Source organism: Eublepharis macularius, chromosome 2, assembly GCF_028583425.1.
Source record: "Eublepharis macularius isolate TG4126 chromosome 2, MPM_Emac_v1.0, whole genome shotgun sequence".
Taxonomy (NCBI): domain Eukaryota; kingdom Metazoa; phylum Chordata; class Lepidosauria; order Squamata; family Eublepharidae; genus Eublepharis; species Eublepharis macularius.
Genome location: NC_072791.1, coordinates 79,651,566 through 79,663,834, shown reverse-complemented (window position 1 = coordinate 79,663,834; position 12,269 = coordinate 79,651,566). Strand labels below are relative to the sequence as shown.

Genomic DNA, 12,269 nt, shown 5'->3' with positions numbered 1-12,269 from the left:
CATACAAGGTCAGAGCATTTGCGGATGACATAATGTTAATTGTAGAGGACCCACTGGAGAACATGCCAAAAGTGATAGATAAGATCAAGGAGTTTGGAGACTTGGCAGGTTTCTTCATTAACAAAAAGAAGTCAAAGATACTATGCAAAAACATGACTAAGCAGAAACAACAATTGTTAATGGAAACAACGGATTGTGAAGTAACAAGTAAGGTGAAATATTTGGGAATTGAACTGACTGCAAAGAATATAGATTTGTTCAAGAATAATTATGAAAAATTGTGGATTCAGATTGAGAGAGACTTGATTAAATGGAATAGGCTCAATCTGTCATGGTTGGGTAGGATTGCAGCGGTTAAAATGAATGTGTTACCAAGAGTGATGTTTTTGCTACAGACAATACCAATCATCAGAGACTCTAAACAATTTGAAAAATGGCAGAGGAAAATATCAGATTTTGTATGGGCAGGCAAGAAGCCTCGAGTGAAAATGAAAGTTTTACAAGATGCAAAGGAAAGAGGCGGAATGCAACTGCCCAACCTGAGACTTTACCACGATGCAATCTGCCTAGTTTGGTTGAAAGAGTGGATGACATTAAAGAACAAGAAACTATTAGCCCTAGAGGGATATAAAAAAAATATTTGGATGGCATGCATACCTATGGCATGACAAAGTAAAGGTCAACTCGATGTTCCTGCACCATTTTGTACGGAGAAGTCTATACACAATCTGGAAGAAGTACAGAATTTACCTACAAGAAGGAACTCCTTGGTGGGTGGTTCCATATGAGGTGATAGACCCGAGAGCTGTTGATAACGAAAGACAATGTTTGACTTATAAAGAAATAACTAAAATAGAAGCATCTAAACTTAGAATAAAGACGCAAGAGGAACTATCACCGAACTACGATTGGTTCCAGTATAGACAGATCAGAGATTTGTATAACTCGGACTCTGTAAAGGGAGGTATACGAATAGAGAATTCGGAACTAGAGCAGACCCTTCTTAAAGAGGACAAGAAAAGAATATCCAAGGTATACCAAGTACTGTTGAAATGGTATACTGAGGATGAGACAGTTAAAACACAAATGGTGAAATGGGCTATAAATTTTAACAAAGAGATAACAATGGAGGCATGGGAATACTTGTGGAAGACTACAATGAAGACAACGACATGTACAAATATTAAAGAGAATATCTACAAAATGATCTATCGTTGGTACATGACACCAAAGAAGATTGCGCTAGGGAATTTGAACACTTCTAATAAATGCTGGAAATGTAGGAAGCATGAGGGCTCCCTCTATCATATGTGGTGGTCGTGTGAGGTAGCTAGGCAGTACTGGGGGGAAATAATAAGAGAAATGAGTGAAATTTTACAATTTCAAATAAATAAGAACCCAGAACTCCTGCTACTAAACTTGGGAATGGAGGGAATTCCAGCCCATCATAGGACGTTGATATTTTATATGACAGCAGCAGCTAGACTTTTGTATGCGCAAAAATGGAAAGTACAAGAAGTGCCAACTATTGAAGATTGGACCTACAAATTGCTGTACATGGCAGAAATGGACAAGATGACAAGAAAACTGAGAAATCTGGACTCAGGGCAGTTTAACACAGATTGGGAGAAGCTGAAACAATATCTGGAGAAGAAATGGGAGGTGGGAGGAAAACTGTGGCAGTTTGAGAACTACTGAAGTATAATAAAATATAGAGGGGGGTGACTTTACCGGGGGGGGAAGAGATAAATGTGAATTTACAAGCAGTTAGATTAACAGATTGATATATATATAGATATATATTGGTTAATAAATAGAATATTGATAGAAAATAATTAAGGATAAGGATTAAATATACGGATTGAGTAACCAACAATATTTTCTTTCTTTGATAAGATTTGTATAATGCACCAAACTGAATGTATAGACGAGTCAAATTGATTGACTATGTGACGAGAGTTATATAGAATTACCATAAAAAGATAGAATGAGTAATACATAGAGAATAAGTCAAATTGTTTGATTTAAATGTGTAAGATTTTTATGGTTTATGATATATAGGTTTATGATATAGAAATATAGAAATATTTAAAATTGGAAAAAGGGATAAATTGTTTATCTAAGATGGAAACAAAGACTTACAGTTTGGGTATATAATAAGAAAAGTAGTTAAGGATGTACTGCTTAGTATAATGGAGAATATGTATTTGTTTTAGATAGAGAAATTTAATAGAAGTAAGGGAAAAGGGACAAAGGGTTGGAAAACTGTTGGAAGTCAACAAAAGGGGGGGAAAGGGAGGGGGTTAGAAATGAAAAATTTGGGGAAAATTGAATGTAAATGTAAAAATAACGGATTCTAACCCAATAAAAAATTTTTCAAAAAAAAAAAAAAACAGTCCTGTAGCACCTTTAAGACTAACCAACTTTATTGTAGCATTGGTTGGTTAGTCTTAAAGGTGCTACTGGACTCTTTTTGATTTTGCTACTACAGACTAACACGGATAACTCCTCTGCAACTGATTATCATGACACTGACAACCAAAAAGTGCATAGAAGGCTACTACTCTGGAACAACTGGAAACCAAGAACAATTAAATTCTGATAGTTAAACTGATGCTATCAAGGACTTTAATACTGAATAGGAAATAATTTTCTGCATGTTGTCTTCCCAGAAAAAAAAGCATAAGCTCACCTGTACCTATCACCCTATATGTGAAATGAAATCATACATTTTAATTTAAATAGATTACATTTGCTTTGATATCCCTGATTTTACATTGAAAGCAAATTATGATAAATATCTCAAACATCTAATGTTTGAACTGGTATGATAGGTAAAAAGAAAGGTATAAATAGTAAGATCTACTAAGAAAGTTACACAGTAAACATCTGGGGTTTGTTACTAGAATAAGGGTGAAAAAGTTAACTTTAAAAACTATATTAAGCCATCTGAAATAAAGTGCAATTATATTACTAGCAAATGGATAAAGAGAAATTTTGAACAGATGACATAAAGAAGAGCTTCAGCAAAAAATAGGTGTATTAAAGTCACAGAATCATAGAGTTGGAAGGGGCCATACAGACCATCTAGTCCAACACCCTGCCCAGTGCAGGATCAGCCTAAAGTCATTTAACTGTCCAATGGTTACCTCTTTTCAGTGCCTTCATAGACTGCCCACTTAAAACAGAAAACGTTAAACTGTTCAAGGAAGAATTAGCAACTTGTCAGAAAAAGGTGACTAATTCTTGAAAGTTTCATTATAGATTAATATAAGCATCTGATAAAATGCTTTTTAGTAACAACAACAAAAAGGTCAGAGCCTTCAGGCTCTGACCATGTCACTTACTCTGGTCGGCAAATCACTAGATCCCCCTTATTAGTGCCATATGCCAATCCCAAGCCTGGTTCCGGCAGCCAGCGAGCAGAATTTATGCTGACATGCCTCCTTTGGTCAGCAGGCATTGGGTACAGGACGTTGAACACTCTCTGAAAGGGAAGAAAGAAAGAAAATCACCACTGAGTGCATCAGATGATGCAAGTTATTTAGTAGACCAAATAAGTCAAGTCTTTTACATGCTGTTAAAACAATCAAATGGCAATTCAAACATAATTAACTATAAACATTTAAGATACTTAACAGGGTAGCTGTCTTGGTCTTTATTGGGAACAGCAGGATTTGAGTCCAGTGGCAACTTAGAGACCAACAACGCTGAAAATCTTGTTCATCTCTAAGGTGCCACTGAATTAAAATCCTGCCATAAACAACAGCAGGTGTCTTGTTGGAACAGTCCATAAATACTAAATAAACAGTCCATAAATACTAAATAATCTATTGGCATCAGTCTGGACTCCAGCATGATCAGAATTTTCTAGTCCTATTATAAGGCCCACTCGGAGCGTCATTTACTCTATTCCTGTCGGCTAACATGATTGTAATATATTTTTTCTCTCTTTCCCCGGAAGACTATCAATTATAGGTTTAATATATATTTCCCTAATATGATTATATATTTTACACTCAAAGAAAACATGTAATAGGGACTCAACACTCCCATCTCCACATGGGCACAAACATTTTTCATAAGGTGTCTTCTTATATTTGTCTTCCAGGACAGCAGAGGGTAAGACATCATATCTTAATAGGGTAAAAGCTCTTCTATAATCAGGATTCTCCAAGCTATTTATATAGGGCATTGGTGCAACCCTATTCATAATACTTCTTTCCAATAAACAGTTCTCAACTCTGGTCAGGTCATGTTGCCTTTCCACATCTAGGATTCTCTGTTTAATCAGGACCCTAGCCTGTGCCATATTCATAGACAATAAATAATAGGTATTTATATTATATAAATTATAGTAAGCTACAATTTTAATGATTGCCTGGATATTTTAAGTTTATATTGTTGCTAAATAATTATGCTTTTAGGACTGATCAATTTTATAAGTAAATTTCTAAAGGTGGTATTTATTGAAATATGTACCTTTTAAATATTTATTTTAAAATGGCGTGTGTCTCGCTGATGTGCAATCATGTAATTTTGAATTGATTTCAAGAATGTGATGGCCTCTGGCTAATAAACTTTGTTGTTGTTATTGTTGTTATAAGGCCCACTCTGTTATGGCATAATTTGTCATGTGATAATTAGGAAAATGAATTAAAGATTAGGAAATGTAGCATTACCTCAAACAGTTTAAGGTAATGCTTGGGTACCTGGGGTGACAGAGTTATCCTCCATCACCTTCTCTGTTCCACTCATCACCTATTCCAATCTTAGGGCAAAGGTAAAGGAAGTCCCCTGTGCAGGCACCGAGACATTAATGACTCATGGGGGATGTCGCATCACGACATTTTCTTGGCAGACTTTTTACGGGGTGGTTTGCCATTGCCTTCCCCAGTCATCTACACTTTACTCCCAGGAAACTGGGTACTCATTTTACCAACCTTGGAAGGATGGAAAGCTGAGTCAACCTTGAGCCGGCTACCTGAACCTGGCTTCCACTAGGATCAAATTCAGGTCGTGAGCAGAGCTTGGGCGGCAGTACTGCAGCTTACCACTCTGCGCCACAGGGCCCCATTCCAATCTTAATCTCCTTCAAAAGAGAAGCTGCCTAAAGGAATAAAAGGACAGAAGGAAGGAATTGGTTATGGGAGTAGACTGGATCATTTTACTTCCTTCTGATGCTGCCAGACTGAAACAAGATCCAGGAGCCATGCTGTCCATTTGCAGCATGCATAAGGAACCTCAATCCCTGCAGCAGTTAAACATCCAGTTGCTTGATTATGAGCTCAGGCTTATGGAATGTGGTAGTAGTGATTACAGTATTTCCTGTGTATCTGCTGTGATTCCAACCCAGTAAGAAACAGAGTGTGAATTTTGAGGTTGCTATTAGGGGTGCGCAGTTTGGTTTGGAATTCACAGTAAAATACTGAATTTTTGCTGATTTGTTAAAACCCAGGTATTCTGGGATTTTTTTAAAAAAAATTTATTGGATGGGTTCACAAACATACACAGAAATCATTAACATTATCTACCCCATAACAATTTCCCCATCCTTCCCCCCCCCTTTTCTAGTGACTCCCAGCAGTTTTCCATACCCAACTTAATCTAAAAAGTATATCATATAGATTCTTAAAGTCTATACTGTATATCTATATTATGCATACTAATCAAATCTCTTTACTCATCTTAACTATCTACACTTACTATATTACTTATCTTAATTGAAAATATAAAAATTATATAAGTATATAATAAGTACTACTAAATACACTAAGTACTACTAAATACACTAACTAAAAAAAGATACATACATACATACATATATATATATACATACTATTCCTTCCATACCTATTACTATAACACTATAACTCCATACTAATCCAATAAAATACAATAAAATATACCCCTTTTTGACCTTAAGTAAGTTTCTATCTCCCCTTTAATTCTCCAGAGACCACATTCATGTGCCACTTTTTCTCCACATATTTCTTGAATTTTTCCCAGCTTAATGTATAATCAAATTCTTCTTGTTCTTTCAATTTCCTTGTTAATTTGTCCATTTCTGCCATATTCAAAACTTTCAAAATCCAATCTTCCATAGATGGTATCTCCTGAGTCTTCCACAACTGTGCATAACACATTCTGGCCGCCGTGATCATATAAAACACCATAACTCTGTCCATTTTATCAAAATCTTCTAGGTTCATACATAATAATAACAATTCCGGGGTTTTATTTATATTCCTTTGTAAAGTATCTGACATAACTTTTACTATATCCCCCCAGAACTGCTTAGCCTTATCACAAGTCCACCACATATGATAGAATGAATCTTCATGCTGCTTACATTTCCAACATTTATCAGACATCTGGCTATTACCATTGGCCAACTTCTTCGGTGTTAAATACCATCTATACAACATTTTATATACATTTTCACGCACCGTGGTACATGCTGAAATTTTAACTACATTTTTCCACACCTTTTCCCAAGCTTCCATTGAAATTTCCCTATTACAATTTATTGCCCATTTGACCATCTGAACTTTAACAACCTCCTCCTCCTTAAACCATTTTAGTAATATCTTATATATTTTAGAAATTATTTTCTTCCCCCCCTAAAGCAAACAGTTCTCAATCTCAGAATTTTGTAATCTAAAACCATTTTTCCTTTTGTCTTTCTCATACAGATCTTTTATCTGCATATATTGAAACTATCCATATTGGAATGGCAATTCATCATTGTTGTGGCAAATAATTGTTGTGCTTTATCTCAAGAATCTCTTTATATGTCAACCAGTCTTCCCCTGCATATTCTGTTCTTGGATTTACTACTTCCACAGGGATAATCCACATTGGTATAGACTCTTCCATATATTTCTTGTATTTGTTCCATACAGCAAATAAACTTCTTCTTACATAATGATGTAAAAACATAGAGTCTGCTTTTACTTTGTCATACCATAGATATGCATGCCATCCGAATAGTTTATTGTATCCTTCCAGTGCTAATAACTTCAAGTGCTTCAATGACAACCATTCCCTTAACCAGTCCAAACATACCGCATCATGATATAATTTAAAATTTGGTAATTGCAGACCTCCTCTTTCTTTTGCATCATAAAGTACTTTCATTTTAACTCTAGGTTTCTTTCCAGCCCAAACAAAGTTTAACATCATTCTCGGCCACTTTTCAAATTGTTTACTATCTTTAACAATAGGTATTGTCTGTAGTAGAAACATCATTCTTGGAAGAACATTCATCTTGATTACTGCAATACGACCTAACCATGACAAGTTCATTTTATTCCATCTAATCATATCTTTATCTATTTGTTGCCATAACTTGTCATAGTTATTCTTGTATAAGTCAATATTTTTCACTGTCACTTCCACTCCCAAGTATTTGACTTTGTTCACTACTTCACATTCCACCTTATCCATCAACTCCTTTTGTTGTTGTTTAGTCATATTTTTACACAGTATTTTGGACTTCACCTTATTTATTACAAATCCCACTAAATCTCCAAAGTCTTTCATTTTCTTCATCAATTTTGGCATGCACTCTATTGGATCCTCCACTATCACCATTATATCATCAGCAAAAGCTCTCATTTTATATTCAGATCCTTTTGTCTTCAGTCCTCTTATTAAATTATCTTCTCTTATTTGCCTAAGTAAGATCTCCAATACCATTACAAACAGAAGTGGGGAAAGCGGACACACTTGTCTTGTTCCTTTCCTTATTTCCAACTTTTTCGTCACATCTGAGTTGACAACTATATTTGCAGAGTGGTTTTTATATATTGCCTTTATTGTTTGTATAAACTTCTCTCCCATCTGCATCTTCTCCATTGTTGCAAACATAAAATCCCAGTTCAAATTGTCAAACGCTTTCTCTGCATCCACAAAAAAAACCCCAACCTGCTTCCCTGGATTTTTATCGTAATACTCAATGGCATTCAACAACACTCGTAAGTTATTTTTTATTTGCCTTTCCGGTAAAAAGCCAGCTTGATCTTCATCTATGAATTCCACTAACCAAGCCTTAAGTCTTTCCGCTAATATCTTTGCAAATATTTTATAGTCATTATTAGTTAGAGATATTGGTCAGTAATTCTTAACGTTACTTAAGTCTAATGTCTCCTTCGGTATCAATGTAATATTAGCCTCATTCCATTTATCTGGCATCTCAACCCCTTCCAATATCTCATTCATTACTTTTTGCATCAATTATTTCAAATCCTCCACCATCACTTTATAAAATTTTGCTGTAATTCCTTCTGGTCCTGGAGCTTTGCCAACTGTAATAGCTTGTATTGCTTGTAGTACTTCCATTATTGTTATCTCAGCACTAAGCTTCTCTTTCAGCTTCTCCGGCACCTTTGGTAAATCAATCATATCAAAGTAGTCTCTTTCCATAATCCACTATTTTTTTCTGATAGCTTGGCATAGTATTTATAGAATGCTCTCTCAATCAATCCTTGATCATATAATTCCTTCCCCTCTTCTATAATTCTTCTTATTGTCCTTTTCTCTCTATTTTTCTTTAATTGCCACGCCAAATATCTCCCTGGTTTATTAGTTCCTTCAAATGATTTTTACTTCATTTTCTTCAACTCCCACTCCACTTCTTTATTTTCCATAGCCCTAATTTGTTCTTGCAATAACTTTATTTCATACAACAATTTCTTTTTACCTGGCCTCTTTTTCAGTTGTTGTTCTACTTGAATAATTTTTTCCTGAATCTCTTTTAATTTCACTTCTTTTTTCCTCTTCTCTCTACCATTTAAGTCCATCAACACACCTCTAATTACAGCTTTATAAGTGTCCCAGACCATGTGCGTTGACACCCCTTTATCCACATTACACTGAATAAAAAACTTCGTTTCTTTTCTAAGCACCTCAGCACATTCTGGGTCACTCAAAAGATCCTCATTAATTCTCCATCTCCGTTTCTTATTTCTCATTCCAAATCTCCACATCACAGGATTATGATCCGAGCTAACTTTCGGTAATATATCAGTCTCTTTTGTAAACGCTACCAGTTCTTTAGACGCCCAGATCATATCTATTCTGGAAAAAGATTGGTGACTAGTTGAAAAAAACGTATACTGCTTCACTTTAGGATTGTATTTTCTCCAAACATCTTCTAAGTTTTCTTGTTTCTGAATTTCAAAAAAAGACTTTGATAATTTCCCCGTCCTTGCTTTACTTGTTGATGAACTTTTATCCAATTGCAAATCTAGCACTCCATTAAAATCTCCAGCTAGAATTACCTGATCATAAATCCATTGCTCCATTTGTTCTCGTAAATCTTTAAAGAATATATCCTTGGAGCCATTTGGCGCATATAGTCCAAGTACCAAAGGTTTTTTTGCATTACATGAAAATTCCACAGCCAGGTATCTTCCATTTTTATCAGACACTATTAATTTAGGTTGCACTTCTTCTTTTATATATATAACAATTCCCCTCTTTTTTTGCTTTGTTGCCGAGACAAATTGCTTTCCTAACTTTTTGTTAATTAAATATTTAACATCTTGATCCCTAATATGAGTCTCTTGTAGACAAATCAAATTACTTCTTTGTTTAGATAACCAATGTAACACAGCTTTTCGTTTAGAGGGTGAATTAAGTCCATTAACATTCCATGAAATTAATTTGTACTCCATAATTATAACCTGGATGAGCTAGGAAAGTCTTTTCCATTCTCCATCAGAAATACATCCATTGCATATTTTGATTTAATCACTTGTCTCCCTGATTGGAATTCAAAAGTCACTCCTTCTGGCAGCTCCCATCTATATCTAATTTCAGCTGCCCTCAGCTTCTGTGTCAAATCTCTACACTTTTTCCAATCCTGGAGCACTTTACGTGGTACTTTCATGATTCGAATCCGAGTCCCGGCTATTTCCAGCGGGGTTTCAAAGTGTCTTCTAATAATTTCCTCCTTCATTCTCCTTGTGGTCAACTGGACAATAATAACTCTTGGTAGGTTCTTTTGTTCTGCATATTTTGAATTAACCCTATACATGATATCCAAATGGGTCATCATTTCCTCCTCTGTTTGTCCTCAAAATTTTGCCAGTATTTCAGCTACTTGTTTAAGAGCAGATCCATCCATTCTTTCCGGGACCGCCCTCATACGAATTTGTCTGTCCATTGCTTTGCATTCCATCATCACCATTCTTTCGCCCATAGCCACAGTATCTGTCTGTATAGCCTCCGTTTTTTTTCTCCCCATCCTGCACCATATGTTGCGTTTCTTGCACCTTTTGTTGGGTATTCTGTAAATCTGTTTTTACTGCCTCCATCTCTTTTTTAACTTCCGTAATCTCCGACTTAATCGCTTCTTTCATTTCCGTCATTAAGTTTTGCTGTAATTGTTGTATCATCTCCCGAATCTCTTTATTTCCCTCTGTTATTTTCTTATCCAAATTCTCAATGGCAACCTGCCAGTCCTTTTCTTTTTTGGAGGCCATCGGACTTGCCTTGGGTCCCCACGAATCAGCTCTCTTTCTTAACTCTGTCTTCTTTTTAATTCAAGTCTCTATTTTTATATATCAAAATTTTTAAACGTTGCCCTCAGTTAAAATGGCGATTGAGGCTTCTCTTACCCTTAAAATGTCGGGCGATGTTTCTCTATGATATAAAATGTTGGGCGATCTTTCTCTATGGTAATACTGTCACATCGATGGTCTTCCCTTACTTTCAATGGTGAATCCTTTGCTTCCGTTTCCTTTCCCTTACTTCCAATGGTGGGTACTTCACTTCCTCTTCCAACTTTATTTTTCTTCCGGGTCCTCCTGGTCTTCCTGACCTCCCTCGCCGCGCTCTCTCTATCTCCTCTCCTCTACTTCCTGTCTCGCATCCCGCCTTCCGATTCCCACAATCCGCCCACCGTGTCGCTATCTCCCCAACCACAGGTATGCAAAACAATATTCTTCTTAGCTCTTTTTAATTTTTTCTCACTGTCACAACTCAAATTAAACTGGTCAGTCTTCTAGCATATTTTTTCAGCTTGTTAACTCAGTCTTTCGTACTTTTAAAAGTTCAGTCTTTATTCAGTAAAACAGTCCGTTGGGGGAGATAGTAATCTTAACTTAGCATAAACTTCTTGGGATGTACTCACTGCTTCAAACGTCCAATTCTGTTCAATTCCGTTCCCAAGGCTTGGGGAACAATGAGCCTATGTCAATTTAATGACTCCCAAAGCTGCTGCAGAGATTTTGGCTGCCCTTCTCCGAGGAGGATCTCAAGGCTTGGGAGGAAAGCCCTTAATTCAGAGCCTCCCACCCGCCGAGACCCTTCACTCTCAGGGCTACAAGCGTTCCTGCCGGATTTCTGACTGAAATCAGGAGGCTGTGGGTGATCTGGGTGCCCCACCAGCCCAAAACACAGCACCTCAGTTGATCCGGAGTTCCAAATCATGTCGGTCTCGCCATTACCCCAACCGGAAGTTTCCCCAACAAAAATAGGTATCACAATTTTTTACTGAATTTTCAGAAAAAAATTGGTAAAATTTGGTCATAATTTTCTATGGGAAAATCATTCTGGGGGCTATCCAGGGGCTGGAAGTGGCATTTTTCAATAAAAATCCACCATAATTTCAGGGGATCTACTCCTGTCCTCTAAAGACCCCACCCCATGTTTCAGGAAGATTGGACTCCAGGGGAAAATTCTACGGGCTCTTGAACTAGGTCCCCCCAGCCACTGCATTGTTTCCTATGGGGAAAAAGTCAATGACTCCCATTGCAAAAACACACCGGGGCAAGGCTGTCATGGCCAAGGCACACTCCCAAATGCAAACTGAGCGCATCCCAAAGAAAGCCTAGCAGAACCAAACTGAAGTATAGGAATGGAATTCCCCCAGAACCAAAGTGAAGGAAGGGGACACACACAATATCAGAGAATCACATCCATTCTACTCATACTAAACTGAAACAAGGGACATTGTTGCAACTTAGACAAAAAGAAGGAAACTGAAGCACAGAAATGAATCCCCTCAGAACCAAAGTGAAGGAAGGAAATCAACATCACATCAGAGAATCACATCCATTCCACCCAAACCAAACAGAAATAAGGGACATTGTTGCAACTTAACCCAACAGAAGCAAACTGAAGCAAGGAAATGTGTTGTGCTTGTGGAAGCATTCAGAAATGCTTTGGAAAGCTTTGGGGCTTGTTTAAAGGGCCCCGGCGCTGCTTGCAAGCAGCGGCGGGGCCCTTTAAACATTAACCCCCACCTCCCCCGCCACCTA

The 12,269-nt window shown here is 36.8% G+C and overlaps 1 protein-coding gene across 1 annotated transcript in view; it reads right to left on the bottom strand.

Annotated features, from left to right (window-relative positions):
• Positions 1–12,269, bottom strand: part of AMBRA1 (autophagy and beclin 1 regulator 1) — a 405,622-nt gene that overhangs the window by 94,011 nt on the left and 299,342 nt on the right. Inside the window, exon 16 of the mRNA XM_054971604.1 lies at positions 3,348–3,487. Within this exon, the coding sequence (XP_054827579.1) occupies positions 3,348–3,487 (140 nt within the window). The remainder of the gene's footprint in view (positions 1–3,347; positions 3,488–12,269) is intronic.